This window comes from Eublepharis macularius, chromosome 1 (assembly GCF_028583425.1).
Source record: "Eublepharis macularius isolate TG4126 chromosome 1, MPM_Emac_v1.0, whole genome shotgun sequence".
NCBI classification, from domain to species: domain Eukaryota; kingdom Metazoa; phylum Chordata; class Lepidosauria; order Squamata; family Eublepharidae; genus Eublepharis; species Eublepharis macularius.
In genome coordinates this window covers 25,008,828-25,026,583 of record NC_072790.1, presented here as the reverse complement: position 1 = coordinate 25,026,583, position 17,756 = coordinate 25,008,828, and the positions used below count along the sequence as shown (strand labels likewise).

Below are 17,756 nucleotides of genomic sequence, written 5' to 3'. Positions count from 1 at the left end.
TATTTTGATAATGTTTCAGTACATGGTAGAAGTATAGCTTTCCACTGATACAGGTAAGTTGTTTGGCAGTAAGAGCAGCCCTTAAAGTCCAAGGCTTCTGGCCTGAGGAGAGCTCCAATGTGTAAGGCACAGGGCCTAAGAGAAGGACGACAGCAGAAAATCGAAAAGCTGAGCCCAGGGCAAAAAAGATCCATTTCTCTACCTCTCACCTGAGTGATGCTGATAGGACAAGATGATCCAGTAGAGCATGGAGTCACAGGGAGGATCTCATCCATTTATCAGTGTTTATTTTTTTACTTGTTTACAGTGGAGACTGCCAGCCTAAAGAAGAACTATGGGCAGGGATGAAATAAGCAGTACTGAAAGGCCTTGAAGTCGGACCCCTTGGTCTTATAAATCTTCAGCATTTTCAGTCTTTTTTCTCCAGAATACCAAGGGCGAGAGTCTTAGACCTCTCTACATATAAAGTAGTTCTGTGAAAACCATACTGAACTGAAAGGGAGCTGAACAATGGTACAAAGATTATGGGGTTGTCATGAAGAAAGCTGTCCTAGAATGCTTCTTGTTGATTGCCATCTTCACACTGCATGGAGTTTTAGATACGAAAAAAAACCACATGGAACCATCTTCTTTTGTTTCAAAGTGGATTAGGTTACCAAACCTAATGTGGGGGTGCCAGCATTAAATGACCAACACCTTGCATCCAGGAAAAACAGGAACTTATGTCACATCAGTCTAGGAATTGCTAGAAACCCTATGCTTAAAATATTGCCTTTCTAGCGATTCCTAGTGTCATGACATCACTTCCAGGTTTCCCCTGGAAGTGACAACATGTCCCCTGGAAGTGACAACATGTCATGTGCGACTCCATCATCTTTTTAATTTTTTTCTCCTGTCGTGTCTCAGTAGTTGCCTGCAGGAGGTCTCTCACCACAGAAAGAGACCTGGGAACTCTAAAAGTGTGGACAGAGAACTCTAAAAAAGTCCACACCTGAGCGAGGAAGGAGCAGGGGGTGACAGGCTCCCTCTAACCAATGTCGCCAAGTAGTGAGAGCTACCTTAACGGCAAACGCTTCTTTTTCCCAGACACTCCAATTCCTCTCTGCATCTGTGAATTTTCTGGACAGATAGGCACATGGATGCATTTTGTCATCTGCTGCCTTCTGTATTAAGACTCCCCCAACGGCTGAGTCACTTGCATCTACTTGCACTATGAAAGCACGGTTTTCATCGGGGTGCTGCAGTACCGGTTCAGAGGTAAATTGGGTCTTTAACTTTTCAAAAGCTAGTTGACACTCCGGTTCCCAGCTAAGTTTCGCCTGCGGTTTGGCGGCTTGGTCCCCCTTCCCTTTGGTTTTTAATAATCTGTTAAAGGGAGGGCAATTTGGGCAAACCCTTCTATGAAGGGGCAGTAGAAGTTAGCAAAGCCCAAGAAGGACTGCAGTTGCTTTCGGGTTGTGAGCGCTTGCCAATCCTTTACCGCTTGAATTTTGGCAGGGTCCATTTTTAACCCATGCACAGAAATGCGATATTCCAAATAATCCAATTCTTCCTTGTGGAACTCACATTTGGACAACTTGCTCGGCAATTTATGACACATAAGGGCTGCTAGTGCTTTGTGGACTAGTTTTACATGGGACTTTTTATCTTCTGAATAAATCAAAACATCATCCAGGTAAACAACCACCCCTTTATATAAAAATTCATGCAAAACTTCATTGATGACCGTCATATAAACCGAAGGGGCTCCTTTTAAGCCAAAAGACATTACCAGGTATTCATATTGGCCCAAGGGGGTGTTGAATGTGGTTTTTCATTCATCTCCTTCTCTTATTCTCACATGGAAATATGCATCTTTAAGATCTAATTTGGAAAATATCTTACCCTGCGCCACCACGCTGAGGAGATCTCGAATCAATGGGATGGAATAGGCATTGGACATGGAAACAGCATTAATGCCTCGGAAGTCTGTTCACAGTCTGAGTCCACCATTCTTTTTCTTTACAAATAATACTGGGGTGGCGTGGGGAGAGCTAGCGGGTCAGATGAATCCTCTTTCCAAATTTTTATCTATAAATTTCCTCAGTTCTTGCTGCTCTGCTGGGCTCATGGAATACAGTTTCCCTTTTGGAAGTTTTTCTCCCGGAACTAGCTCAATGAAGCAATCAGTGTTATGATGGGGAGGTAGTTCATTTGCCTCCTCTTCACTGAAAGCTTGGACCAGGTCTTGGTATTCTGGTGGGATCAGATTTAACTCTTCTGCAGTGAGGAGTGCCATTTCCAGATTGGTAGGCGCCTCCTTGGCCCATTCTTTCCAATGATGTTGCTGGCAGTATTCTCGGCTAAACACTACCATCCCCTCTGACCATTTTATAAAGGGGTTGTGGTCCCAAAGCCAACGGTTGCCAAGTATAAGAGGGTACTTGGCCACCTGGCTAACAACATATGGACAGTTTTCCCAGTGGTTTCCCATGCCGGTGAGCACAAGTTCAGTTTCGAACACGGGTGGGTTCATGTTAGATCCGTCCATTTGTTCAAAAATTATATGGGCATCCAGCTCATGGGTTTCCAACCCCAATCCGTTTAGTAGGGCTAAAGATATAATGTCCCTGGAGCATCCAGAGTCTATTAAGGCTTGTACCCTTACATGAGTCCCACCCTTTGGATTTACTAGATTAACGGGTATGAACAATATGGCCCCTCTTTCTCTCACCTCACTTGTGGTGGGTTCGTCTTCATTCTGCCGCGGGGGCCTCTTTACGACAGATCCTCCTCGTTTCCCGACTGCGTGAAGGCGGCATCTGGCTCTTGGGCTTGGAAGGTAATCTCCACTGACACTTCCTCTGCTTCCAACCCAGTTTTGGGACGACCCCTCTTGGCTTGCCCTCTACCCCGTCCTGTGCATGGGGCTGGGATCGGCCGAATCGGTTGAGTGGCAGGTGCCAGCCCAGCTGGCGCTGCTGGAGCGACGGGCCCCGCTGGGGCTATTGGCGCAACTTGTGCAGGCCTGCGGGCCCTACTAGGGCAGCTGGGGCTATCAAAGGAATCGCGGGTCCTACTGGTGCCACCAGCGCTGGGACAACGGACACCATGGGAGCAATCAGCCCTGAGGGGCCTGCTGGCACAACGGGTGCAATGGGAGCTGGAGAAGATGGCAAGGGCAGAAGCACCAGCCCTGCTGGCCCTGCCGGAGCAGCCGGTGCGACGAGGGCTGGAGAAGCTGGCAGCAGAATAGGCGCCGGAGGAGCTGGCAAGGCGATGAGCGCCGGAGGAACTGCAGGTGCAGGAATTATGGGCACCACTGGCCCAGTTGGCACAGGAGCAGCCAGAATGACAGGGGCCTGTGTGTCAGCCGTTTCTGGGGGCCCCGCCGGCATAGTGCTCGTATCCGCTGCAGGGCCTTGCACCATCAGCCCGATGAGGTAGGTTGCCTGCACCAGGTTTTCGCCCATCGCTTCCATTTGTGCCTCCAATGCCCTATACCAGGCCTCATCCAGACGCCTTTGGTCCTCTTCCGCGTCCCACTCCACTTGCTGTCGCAGCTCCTCTTCCCAGGCTTGTTGCATATGCTTGGATCGCTCCACCGCTCCTTCCTCAAAGCCCACTTCAGCGCTTATCATGTAGTGGCTTTCTCTAGGCAGCTGCCCCCCAGTTGCATCTCCACTGGAGTTCCCCGGCCTGCACACGAAGCTCCCGAGGCCACAGGCGGGCCATGAAGTTCCAAAGTACTGGCGACCCAACCCTTAACAACTCCTGTCATGGCAAGCAACTCATACTGCATCATTTGAGCTTGTTCTTGTAAAACATTCCACCGATCATCACCCGACGGTAGGACCGCGTCACTTCCCCAGGTTCTGACTGAAACTACATCAGCGTAGTCCCAACTCATTAGTTCAGTCCGGGGAGCAGTCCAATCCTGGAAGCTGTCCCCCTCTCTCCACCAAGCATCCAGTCACCTCATCCCAGCAATACTGGGAACGGTGCTAATCCTAGTGGCTTCCATGGCGGCTGTGGACATTTGCCCAGTTTCCCAAACCGGTCCCTTGCCTATCCCCAGATTTTCCGTCACTGGGGCCTGCGTGGCATCAAATATGGAGTGGGAAAACATGGTTCCATGGCACCTTTCCCGGCTGTCCCTGGGTCGAGGTCCCCACTGTCGAGGCGTAGGCACCGACGTCAAAGGGGTTAGGCCTTGTCCCACACTGGTTCTGGGCCGTGCGCCTTCCAAACCTGTTCCAGTCTGTGCAACCCCACCGTCAGGAGGCAAGGGGATCGCACCCTCCGATCTAGGAGCAGACGGGTCTGTCAGAGTAAATCCAGTATCCATCCTTCCCAGGTGAGGGATCGGGAGAGTATTAGGATTCTCAACAAAAATGTCAGAATATGGGATCCCAGTTATTTTGAGTTCATCTCCCACCCCTTCTGCAAGAACCTCAAGGTTTCTTGGTTCAAAAGGTTTATTGAAAGATTATGCTCAGAATACAGGTGTCTATAATCCAAGGTCTGAAAAGGCTCTTGGCTGAACAAAGGCTTTGTTGAGAATGACGTGCTAGCAGAAGGTTACAATACATCAAAACAACCCTTCCCAGCCTCCCCCCTCGAGTCCTGTCTGCGGAGGCCTGAGAAGGCGAGAACTCCAAGGTCATTGGCTGGTCTGGGTAGATAAGGCTCGTCGCTCTCAGGAATACAAACGGCCTGGGAACCGCCTGAGCCTGGAAGAAGAAAGCTAGAAAATCACTGAGGTTAACATGGCATTACTATGGATAGTGAACTGACATCCTGACAGTGCTACAGGTTTCCAAGGGCTGCCCCATAAATTTTCCGAAATGTTTCAAATTAGTTTCAAGTTTCTCAAATCAAGTTCTTCATCAGTTGTGAAGTGTTGAGTTGTTGTGGTATATCCTTAAATACATGAATTCTGCCTGTACTTCTTGTATTGAAATTTCAACTATTTTAAAACCAAATTTAAAGTAGTTTACCGTGACTGAGGGACTTCCGAGAAGCCGGAAGACTTCATTGACCAATTTCAGTAGTTTCTGAAATGCGGGATTTTCGTATTCAAATCGGTTGCCAAGCAATATGGACACGACAATGTTGGCAACAGCAGCGTTCATGATCATAGTATTCTCGAATGGTTTTCCTGTACAGAAGATATTAAAGTGATAACATTACATTATGGAATATGGATCATCATCACTTGAGCCTTTTACGTTAGCTTGCATATGCTTGGGGGATTGTGATTGGCCGGTTTATTATAATAGATTTCTTTCTTGGTAACATATTCTTTGTCCTGTAAAATGCTTGTCACATATGGCACCAGAGATTGCAAATGTCATATTCTGTCCTAAACAAGAGATAATACAGTGCAGTTAGATGAACAAGTGAACTTGTAGTTCTTATCTTAGCTCAACAGATAAAGAAAAAACATGGGGGCGGGGGGGGGGAGTAACAGGAGGCAGGAAATCTTCCAAAAAGTTGTCCTGGATTTCCTGCCTCCTGTTACTCCCCCCACCCCACCCCCAAACACCTGGAGGAAAACTCAAGTTGAGTGGCTATTCTTTGCAATACTAGACTTCCCAGGTAAACTTGCAGCACTCGAAACTTGAAGATCACGCACCCGGGAGTCTTGTGTATTTTTATTTATTTATCTTCAATTTCTATTCCTTCCTCCCCGCACCAGCAGGCTCAGGGAAGTTTACATTCATAAAACTTTAAAATTACATTCCACAATTAAAACCACTATAAATACAATATAAATATTTAAAACATAGCAGCACAAACAAGTTTGACCTAGTCCAGCAAGCAACTGTCACTAAAATATACTTTAAAAGAGGTTTCTTCGGGGTGGATGCTCAGATAGGGAGGGCCCTGTTCTATTCAAATGGGGCCAGTGGGGGCCCTGCCCAGTATCAACCATATGCCTGGTGGAACAGCTCTGTCTTACAGGCCCAGTGAAAGGATAAATCCTGCCGGGCCCTGGTATCATTAGACAGAGTGTTCCACCAGATTGGAGCCTGGACTGAAAAGATCCTGTTTAGACTGACTTTCTGTGTAGCTCTGTCTCTTCGTGAATTTTTGTTTATTCTGAGCTTGTTGCTGTTCTGAAATCAAAGATCTTTCACAGATCACTGTTTTTAAATTTCTGGGTTAAAACTGCTACTACAGTGGACTGGGCTACGTCAAAGTACATCTCGGGTCTTTTTGATGCCTCCCAAATGCAAAGATAAAAACACCAAGTCACCTTCAAAAGATTCAAACTTCTGTTTTAGGAAACGGCACTCTTCGACAATTCGGTCCTCTATGGTCCTCCTGCCCATTCCATAGTCCCTTAATGTGGTTAGCGCAAACCGCCGCATTACTTTCCAGTTCTCACCATGAGAAAAAAGGACTCCTGAAGAGGGACATTAGCATGTACAACAATTATATAAGGGAATAGCCTCCATTATCATGGGCAGCATGTAATATGAAAAGAGGTCCAAACATATTAAGGAGTGGGGGCAATATGGTTACAAGTGCAATGCTCAGACCTCAGGCAAACTATTTACTTTTACAGAACAGATTTAAGGATGCTCTGGGGGAGACTATCAAAAGTTAACTTAAATCTGCCTGTGGTGACACCAGGACTTGGGGCTCTACGTTGCCCCACTCAGCATTGTCTAAATACACAGCACTTGGCTCCTCATTCGTTGGTTCTTGAACTATTTAAAACTCATCATCCTGGTCAGAGAAGTTAAACATTCACCCACCAGCGGGGACTAATACTGGGAATGAGGGGCAGGGAAGATATACATTCTTTGTTCTACAGAAATACAGTGAATAAATAACGTTTACCACGTCCCACTCCTTGTTCTTGAGAACTGAGCCAGCTCCCGTCCACATAACCAAGCATGGACACCCTACTAGGGTTGCCAAGGTCTCCCAGAATCACAACTGGTCTCCAGCCAACAGAGTTCAGTTCCCCTGGAGAAAATACCTGGATTCTATGGCATAGTATCCTGCTATGGTCCTTCCCCTCCACAAACCCCAACCCTCCCTTGGCTCCACCTGCAAATCTTCAGGAATTTCCTAACCTGGAGCTGGCAACCCTCCCTAAGTACAAGAGAGCCCATAGCCCTCGAGATTATGCTTTTGCGAAAGGTGGCAGATATGGCTCCCTCTCACCCAGCTCCAACCTAACTACTCAGCAGCACTGCCATTTCAGGACTAATTAAAAATTTTAATTTTTAAAAAAAGTTCTTGCTGGCTATGCAGTCCACCCTCATGAAAGGCCAGGGCTTCAACATTTCTGCACCCTAACTATCTCTCCTCTCACAGGGTGAACATCAGCACAGCGAACCCTTTTTCTCTCGCCCTGCAACCAGCCTCCTGCTTCATTACTCGGGGATGGGAGATTTTCATGCCTCTAGTACTGCTCACACGGCTATTGCCTTAAGCAGAAATTATGGGATGGAAGATAGTGCCACTGAACTATGATTGCAGCGCTGAAGGTATTTTTAAAACCAAGACTCTTTCATCATATAGACCAAGTCAAAAAGCCGCATGTGGGAAGTCCTCATATGATGAACAGGTAAATCCCCTGCCACAGTTTTTTGTGCCTCTGTTTTTGAGCCCCTTCCCGCTGTGCCATTTTCATGATCTCAGTTCTTTGGGGCTGTTCTTTGCCTGGTGTGGGGTTACAACCCTGTATCAAGACAGTTTAAGCCAGTTTAGTTCTATAGACTGGAGAACTCCACTTGGCATGTATTCTAGGTTAATTTTTGGTACAGTCTCTTCATGGCTATACTTAAACATATGCAAGCCAGGTCAGCTACATTTCAGAAGCCATGCCCTCACCATTTCCATATTGAAACTCTTCAAGTATTGGGACCAGGGGCCTCTCCACAAATGCATTTGCCTGTTTCACCAAAGCCTCCTTTACAGTCTCGTAGCCCGACAGAACTACCATTTTCTGGAACCCCAATTGTAAGCTGAATACTGGGCCATACTGTTTAGAAAGCTGAAATGTAATCAAAGGAAAATGAGAAACAGTTCCTATAATCCAACCTAAACTTTCACCCAAAGGATATGTTATACAAGGTAGAAAATATTACATAAGTACAAAAACAAAGTAGGAAGAGCAAGTCAAATATACATAGCAAACAAACAATACATGCTACATGCAATAGTATAGTTCACTGACCCATTCTCTTTATTAAAGCACCCTCCTGAGCCATTCTGTTATAACATAGCCCCATTATCTTTACAAAAATGCCTTCCTGAACCATTCAGGTTTGCATAGTTCACAGAATAACAGAAACATAATATATCCTGATAAAAATGGATTATATTTAACTATCTTTTCACGATCTTCCTGGGTCCATACCTCTAAATTTCTTTTAATAGTAATTCCAAGGGGGGGGGACCACATTAGTCTGTCGTAACAAAGTTACATAGGAGTCCACTTGCACCTTCAAGACAAAATTTATTTCAGCACGAGCTTGTGTGAATCAGAGTTTACTTCCTCAGTTGCATAGAAATGGATATCCATCAAGCTGGGTCAAATACTCAGAAGTGTGTTTGTGTGTGCATACACACGAGTTTGTGAATGTGCTATAGGGTTTACAAGGACCTTGGATTCCTAACTCAGTTTCACACCGGTTATGTGCCCACCTCTTATAGTGTAATTTGTTCCTGTATTAAGTTTTTCTGGTCATTCTACTCTGTTGACGTTGGCTGAAAATATCTCACATCTAATATGAATGAACCAAATTCTTTTTCCCATTAGATCTCTTTTGTTTATATCTTGTTTTATACTAGCTTTTATTTATAATATATCCTCCCTTCATCTATGTATGAAGTGCAGCCTGCTGAATGAACATTTCTGTGCAGCTGAGGAAGTAAACTCTGACTCGTGAAAGCTTATGCTGAAATAAATTTTGTTAATCTTTAAGGCGCAACTGGACTCCGATGTAATTAATCTTGTTTCTTTCCCATGGGATACCCCATCATGTAGTTAAATAACCTTTTATATTTCTTGTCATTTGAACTCAGCTATTCCAGTTTTTAGAAAGTTACTCTAATACCAGAACCATTTCCAAATTTATTCAGAAGTTTAAAAAATCTACGGTTATCACTGTATCGTCTGCATGAAATGTGAGTTTAGAGCTCTGTCTTTCTATTAGTACTCCAATCATCCTCTTTTAACAGCTGTTGTCAAAAGCTCCGTAACCATTGCAGATAACAATAGGGAGATTGCTAGTATCTAGCCTACAAAGTTTCTCTTAAATTACCTCTTCCCAGCAGTCCTGAGATATAACCATTCTACATGGTCAAATGCACTTCTTTATCCCCCTTCCTCCCAAACACTACCAGCACATGTTGCCCATTTTTCATTTTCGCTGCTTTTGAGTGCTTTTCACTTCCCCTGCTTTTGAGATAAGCACCAAGAATGCATGCCGGAGTCAGGAACATCAGATCTTTCCACAGACTCTTGAATAGATTTAAACAATGTAAACAATGTATACAACCCTTGGAATTTCTTATGACCCTACACTGGAAATCCATCAAGTTAGGTGGTTTGCTTAAATTAGCATTTGCAATCACTCTCTGCATTTCCTCCATGCCGACAGCCCTATTTAACTCTTCATATCATATCACAATAGTTGTGAAATATCCAGTTTTCCTAAGAATTTCTTTATCAATTCTTCAGTGTTTTTCACTGTTTTTTCAATAGTTTGTGAGTTGTCTCACAATTTTCCAATATATTGATAGAATCAATTTCTTCTTATAATTTTTTGCAATTTTTGCTAATAATTTGCCAGGCTCATTATCCAATTTTTCAATAGTATGTGAGTTGTCTCGCAATTTTCCAGTATATTGTTGAAGGCTTTCATGGCCGGAGTACGATGGTTGTTGTGGATTTTCCAGGCTGTATTGCCCGGAAAATCCACAACAACCACCAATTTTCCAGTATATTGATAGAATCAATTTCTTCTTATAATTTTTTGCATTTTTTGTTAATAATTTGCCAGGCTCATTATCCAATTCAAAGAACTTCTGCTTTGTTCAATTGACTGCTTCTGCCAATGTTTTGCTCTCAACATTTCTTTTTCTTGTGATGCTACCAATATACCCTGAGCTCAATGTAACTTCTATTATGTTTCTATTTATCTTTTTAATATCTCCTCTTCCTAGGGTTCCCAGGTCCCTATACCCAGGTGGGGGACCCAGGACTTAACCTGTTGTAGTCTCCTTGCATGGTCCTGGAGAGGCGGGATGATGTCACTTCTGGGAAGTGATGTCATCATTCCAGCTATGGATGTGCTCCTGTATTTAGCATGGACAAATTCTGCCCATTTTGGGCCAAAATGTACCCAGCGAAGCATGGGAGAATGTCCATGACTGGCGCAATAACATTATTTCAGGTAGTGACATCATTGTGCCCCACTGGGAGTGTGCCTTGTGTGCGCTTTTTTTGAGTTGTCTGCTAGGGGCAGGCTATCTCCACTAGGCTTTCCACCTCCCGTCGATCTCCAGCGATTGGTGGGCAATGGGGCAAACCCCAGCCCACCACTGGTGGACAACTGGGAAGCCTATGCATTTCTTCTCCCTTTTTACTTAACTTGTAGGAATTTGTTAGAATAATAAACAGAACTGCATTTCCTGCATCCCAAATTGTACCTCAAAGCATTCCTGGAGTGATGTTAATGCACATCTAATTTCATTCATAACCAATGCAATCCTAAGGACACTATCCTTGCAGTAAGGCCACCTGTGTAGATCTGAGCAAGATTCTGAGTCAACCTGCTTTGGATTGCCCCCCTAATGTTGTAGTATTTGTGTCAGTCATTGTTTATTGTATTGACCATAGGTCGTTACAATGTAAAACAACACATACTATTCCACATACTAAAATTCTAAAATTAACAAAAAAATTAGGAAAATTACAATACAATATAATACAGAACAGAACCCCACAGTGTTGAGACCAAATTAAAATATATTCAAAACCATTTTAACAATTATTCTGTTTCATATAGTTCAATCTAATCCTTCTAGCTGCTAATGCAAACAGAGCAACTCTGTTGGAAACAAAATTATCCCCATCGGCAAGCAGAAATATTACTTTATCCAAATCTGAAAGTCCTTCCCGCAAAGATAAAATATTAATAAGGCATTTATTTCGAGGATCCAATAAGAGCAGACATCTCAGAATATAATGGATCAAATCGTCTACTTCTACCATAGCACACATAGTCATAGAGGGACAGGGACACATAGAAAATGGCCCATATGGACTGCTGAGGGCATAGCTTGAAATCTTAAGGTAGCAAAGGCCATCCTTAATTTCATTGTTGTTAAGGTCCTTAGATAGGATAATCTAAAATGATCTTTCTTAATAAATTTAAAAATAGGAGCCATTTTAGATTGAACAATTGCATGACTGTCTGCTTTCCCGTCCATTTTGAAGACCCAATCCCTCAACTCCCGTCCTGATCTGTTAGATCTAATCAGGTCGTCTGGGATTACATACTTGGACTGTATATAGCCCAGATATTCCTTATAGGTCTTAACATGTATCAAGAGAAAGCAAAACCTTTGATCGCCCAGCGAGACTGTCTGCTTTCCCGTCCATTTTGAAGACCCAATCCCTCAACTCCCGTCCTGATCTGTTAGATCTAATCAGGTCGTCTGGGATTACATACTTGGACTGTATATAGCCCAGATATTCCTTATAGGTCTTAACATGTATCAAGAGAAAGCAAAAACTTTGATCGCCCAGCGAGTCCTGAGGACAATCTAGGTTTTTCATCCAATAAGACAGGACTCTGTAATTCGCTCCAGCTTTCGGAGAAGGGTAATGTTGCAGTAATCAGCTAAGATCTTGAATATTTAATACTTTATGTTGTAATACTAATGTTGTAGTAATAAAGTATTAAATATTCAAGAATTTGGCTGATCCACTTTCACATGATCTATTTCAGACATAACTTTTATTCCAGCTGTCTATGTTTTCACTATTATTCGCCTTCCCCAATTCACTCTTGAATATATTCCATGAGAACAGGCATAAAAAGCGAAGCCCTTAACAACTAGATTACAGATTCTGCAGGAATCTCTCAGATATTTTTCTTCAAGGCTCTAGAAGGGAAAGGATTTTTGAAAAATGTTTAGTGGTTGAAGTTGATAATGGCCAATACTTTTGTTGCTAGAAGGCACAGCAATGGTTTAGTTAGCTAAGTTCAGTTATGGCAGTTACTACGGCTTACATCAAGTACATTTTATTCGTGCTTAGACAAATATATTTGTTTCCACATTAGTGCTTGCCTTTGCAATGGAGAAGTTGATGGTCTCTCTGCCCTACAAGACTAGTACAACACAATGATATTGAACGGAAAGAACAAGAAGGTTACCTTTAACATGGTTCTGTAAGGCCTCTTCACATCCATTATGTGGAGGTTTCCAATTAGTGGTAAAGGCTTTGGTCCTGGTGGAAGATTTTGATGACTGTTATTCCAGAAATTGTTCATTTTCCAAAGGAATGCAACTGCAAGAGCATATAGGAACAGCACAGAAATAGGATCCATCCACTCCATTTCCTATTGTGAAAATTTGCCTGTAGTGGTTGCAGCAAAATTTGCAATTGAATTTGATCAACGGCACTATCTGCCAACTGAAAAAAGCACCACAAATTGTTCATATAGATGCACACAACCCTGTATGAGTTCTTACTGATCCATTCAGTATATGAGAACAGTTCCCAATGTGTGAGTGTGTACTCCAGCTATAAAAACCCTTATTTGACTAGGTGGGTGGTGTCTAATTCATCAAATGAACAGAATAAATCTAAACTATTTTGGCTCCAGGCTGATTGTTCAGCACAATAATGTCTGGAATGTTAGTCTCATTTATTATATACCAATTCCAAACAGTCACATTGCCAAGAAGCAAAGCTGAACATGCCTTTCAGAATTAGATACCAGGAATGCAGAGGGGGAGAGATCTGCATTTGTCTGTACTTCAAATTGAGTCATCACTGGAGTTCTGTGATGTGCCCAAAAGGGTGGGAGGAAAACTGGCTCATTTTTGGTTCATTTTAGGCCATTTTCCTACGTCTTTATTTTAGCAGCATAGTATCACTATTATGCCGCTTTACTCACCTTAGTACACATGTCTTTGTTATCCAGCCGTGCAAATCCCTTCATCCTCCTGTTATTGTTGTGCTTTCTCCAAGAACGTAGATTTCCCACATTTCCCACTTTGAAACATGTATTTAGCATGCATGAGAAAGCTTAGAAAATGCCCACTCAGCCACTCCTTGTCAGGCTATGGATGACAGGATACTGCAGACCGATCTCTGGCCCATTTGCAGTAAGAAACCAGTACTTATTCAAATGGATTTTATTCAGAAATCAGTTCATTTCAATATACAGTTCCATAGGTCTACTTAGGAGTAATATAAACATCTAAGCAGTTTGGCTAGAGATTGACCAGAATGACGACACGAGAAAGAAACAGTTCTTTTCTAGTTCACTCTTCCCCTCCCCCTCCCAGTTATCAGTAAAGTTTCCCCGCTCCTTCTCTGTGAGAACATTTTACATATTTGTGCTATCACGCTTCGTTGCCAAGGAGAAAGACATATCATAGTCTGAGAGGAAGCCCAAGGTCATAACAGTAGAGTCCAGTAGATAGCCACCGGTAAGCTTGAGAAACAGTTATAACACTAACAAAGAGCAAATCAAAGTACATCAAGCCCCTGTTTACAAATACTGGCATCAAGCATCCAGCATCCAGCACTGAGCAGTAGAATCAAAATTGGCATGGATGGATGGGCAGAGACATACATGACATTCTGCCTCCCTAAAGATGGCCCACCTTCCTATGGGCCTGGCTTGTCAGGATAGCGTTGATGGAAGTTAGAAATTAGTCTAGGTGCATTCATGCGGGGTTTCTCCACCCACTCCTTGTATGATTCATCAAAGTCCTTCTACCTGACCAGATAAAAGAGTTTGTTATATTTAACCTTTGAGTTCAGGACTTCTTCCACTTCATAGTGAATGAGTCCATCTACTAAAATGGGATGAGGGGCTCTCTTTTCAGGATGCCACTGATCTCTTGGGGGAGCCCTCTTTAGAAGACTGAAGTGGAATACTGGACGGATTTGTTTTAAGTTCTTTGGCGATTCAACTTCTACAGTCACCTTATTTATTACTTTCTTTACAGGGAAAGGACCTAGGTATTTCCAGCCAAGCTTTTTACTAGGTTGTTCCCCTTTGATGTTTTTAGTGGCGACATACAAAATCTCCTGGTTTCAGCTCCCATTCCTCTGAGCGTTTTTTATCAGCAAATTTTTTGTAATCCTCTCTGGCTTTGTCCAAAGTCTTTTGAATGATTCCCCACTGGGAAACTAACTTAGTCCACGATTCCTCCAGGTCTCCTCCCTGTGAGGATTCAGGGGCTGTAGCAAAAGGCAGAGCATTTCCTTCATATCCATGTACTATTTTAAACAGTGTAGCTCCTGTTGATGAATGTACTGAGTTGTTATATGCATATTCGGCGAAATCAAACCCAACCAGTCGTCCTGTTGGTAATTAATATAGCATCTGAGGAATTGTTCAAGCACCTGATTTGTGCGTTCCGACTGTCAGTCGGTCTGTGGATGATAGGCGGAGCTTAATTCTTGTTCAATCCCTGCGAGTTGAAGAAGCTCCCAAGAGAAGTTGGCAACGAATTGTGGCCCCCTGTCTGAGATCACCTTCTTGGAAACGAGTGCAATTTCACTATATTCTTCAAGAACAGGCTGGCTAGCTTTTTGGCTGTGGGTATTGTGGTACACAGAACAAAATGAGCCTGTTTTGAAAAGAGATCCACCACTACTAGAATGACTGTGTGTCCTTTTGAGGGGGAAAGATCTGTAATAAAGTCCATTGAAATCACAGCCCATGGTCTAGGGGAAGTTTCTAATGGTTGCAATGGTCCTGGGGGTTTTCTCCTCTTTGATTTCCCTATTATACATATGGGGCAGGAGGATATGTATTGAGACATGTCTTTTCTCATTGCTGGCCACCAAAATTGTCTTTGTACTAAGTGTAATGTTTTTAAATATCCAAAATGTCCAGTGGTTTTTGCATCATGGCATTGGTGCAAAATTTCTCTTCTCAAGCTGGTTGGGATATACAGTTTGCTCCCCTTATATCAGTGGCCACCCCCTGCACGTCTTCCCCCTCCTTTTCAGCTTCTGCTTTCACTCTCTCCCCCCACTGCGAGAGATCAGGTTTCGAGCTGCTTTGCATTTTTGTTGCTTGGCTACGTGTCGTCATTGCTCCTCCCAACTGAGCTGGTGAAAAAACTGCATCAATTATCTCCTCCCTCTGGTTGTCATGTTGGGGCATGCACGAAAGGGCATCTGCTAAGAAATTTGATTGCCCAGGGAGGTATTTCAATGTGAAGTTGAATTTAGAGAAGAATTCCGCCCACCTTAATTGTTTGGCATTCAATTTTTAGGGGGGGGTAGTGCCTCCAAATTTTTGTGATCAGTCCATACTTCAAAAGGCTCCTTAGTCCCCTCCAGCCAATGCCGCCAGGTCTCAAGGGCTAGTTTCACTGCAAACAATTCTTTCTCCCACATGCTTGAATTGCGTTCAGTCTCAGAAAATTTCTTAGAAATGTAAGCGCAGGGATGCAGTTTCCCCTCATCATTTGGCTATAGAAGCACCCCCTCCCCACTGCCGTGTCGCTTGCATCGACTTGCACTACACACTTTGTTTTCATCCGGATGCTGTAGCACCGGTTCAGAAATAAACAACTTCTTGAGATTGTCAAAAGCTTTTTGACACTCTGCTGTCCAGTTTAATTTAGCACTTGGCTTTCCCCCTTGTAACCCTTTCCCCTTTGTTTTTAACAAGTCCATTAAGAGTACGGCAATTTGAGCAAAGTTTTTAATGAAGGGTCTGTAAAAGTTAGCAAACCCTAGGAACGATTGCAATTGTCTTCTTGTTCTGGGGGCCTCCCACCCCACCACTGCTTGGATTTTTGCTGGGTCCATTTTCAACCCTTGGTAAGATATTCAGTACCTCAAAAAATCCAGCTCCTCTTTATGGAATTCACATTTAGACAATTTCACTGGCAGTTTGTGTTTCTTCAAAGCAGTCAGTACTTTTCTGACCAATTCTACACGCGATTCTTTATCAGCAGAATAAATCAACACATCATCCAGATAAACAACTACACCTTTGTTCAGGAACTCATGTAGCACCTCATTGATCTTATTCATGAACACACCTGGTGCCCCCTGTAGGCCAAAAGACATGATGAGATACTCAAACTGGCCTAGGAGCATATTGAATGTAGTTTTCCATTCATCCCCTTCCCTTATCCTCACTCGGAAATAAGCATCTTTTAAGTCCAGTTTTGAAAAAATTCTTCCTTGCGCCACAACACTGAGCAAGTCTGTAATCAAGGGTAGGGGGTATGCATTTGACATTTTGACAGCATTTATCCCTTGGTAGTCTGTACACAGCCTTAGCCCCCCCATCTTTCTTTTTCCGGAACAGCACAGGCACCACATGGGCAGAGCTAGCGAGGCGGATAAATCCCCGTTCCAAATTTTTATCAATGAACTGTCTTAATTCCTTTCTCTCAGCTGGGCTCATTGAATATAATTTACCTTTAGGCAACTTTCCCCTCAGAATAAGTTCAATAGCACAGTCTGTTTTTCTATGGGGGGGGGAGCGGGCAGCTCATCTGCTTCTTTTTCATCAAACACTTGTTTTAAATCTTGATACTCAAGAGGGAATGACTTCTTCCTCTTCTGTGCTTAACAGTACAGCCTCTAAGGGGGAGGGTGCCTCCTCCCCCCACATGCTTTGCACAACGATCCCCTTTAAAGACCAGCATCCCGGCGGACCATTTGATGTACAGATCATGATCACATAGCCATTGACTTCCCAGCACCAAGGGGTATTTGGCTACATTACCTACTATATATGTCCGATCTCCCATGCCCGTGGCCATAGGTTTGGTTTAGAATTGTGCCGGGTGCATACTAGATCCATCCATCTGTTCAAATACTATCGGGTTTTTCCAGTTTGGCTGTTTCTAAGCCTAATCCATTCACCAACGCTGGTGATATTAAATCCCGTGAACACTCAGAGTCTATTAAGGCTTGCACCCGTACATGAGTTCCCCTGTTTGGGTTCAATAAAGTCACAGGCATGAACAGTGTGGCCCCTCTTTCCCTCACCTTTGGTGGTTCCTATTTCTGTTGGACCTGCCGCTGGGGCCCTTTTACAGCAGGTCTGTCTCATTTCCTGATGGCACCGTAGACTCCTCAGCCTCTTTTTGTGGGGGTTCCCCAGCATATCCAGGACCCTCATCAGCATCCAAGCCGGCTTCTACGTTCCCACATTTTATACCCCTGGTCTGACCCGGTGGTTTAGAGGTCCCTGTGGGTTTGGATAGGAACTCACTCTGTCTCTCCTGCCCCAATTTGCTGACTGTGTTCCGAAGGAAATAAGTTTCCCCAATCGTGGAAAAATTCCACGGCTTGAATCAAGAAGAATCAAAGGTTTCTGGGGTTCCCATCAAATGTGGCTTCCAACTGGAACCATCCCTGTGGCAATCTCGGTGCGAGGGCTCCTGCTCCCTGGCCTCCCATTGCCTGTTGAATTGGAGCCCCCCCCTCAAGGGGGGTGGTTGCAAATGCTCGTGTGCCCCCTGAGGTATCTGGTAGGCTCCATTTGCTCCCAATCCCATTGGAGCCATTTGTGGAATCCCTC

The 17,756-nt window shown here is 43.8% G+C and overlaps 1 protein-coding gene across 1 annotated transcript in view; it reads right to left on the bottom strand.

The window, feature by feature from the left end:
- Positions 1 to 12,729, bottom strand: part of LOC129344448 (cytochrome P450 2K6-like) — a 38,921-nt gene extending 26,192 nt beyond the window's left edge. Inside the window, exons 1-4 of the mRNA XM_055001082.1 lie at positions 12,393 to 12,729; positions 7,834 to 7,996; positions 6,242 to 6,391; positions 4,980 to 5,140 (exon numbers count right to left, since the gene is read on the bottom strand). Coding sequence (XP_054857057.1) covers positions 4,980 to 5,140; positions 6,242 to 6,391; positions 7,834 to 7,996; positions 12,393 to 12,575 — 657 coding nt within the window. The 5' untranslated portion in view covers positions 12,576 to 12,729. The remainder of the gene's footprint in view (positions 1 to 4,979; positions 5,141 to 6,241; positions 6,392 to 7,833; positions 7,997 to 12,392) is intronic.
- Between the last annotated feature and the right edge of the window lie 5,027 nt (positions 12,730 to 17,756).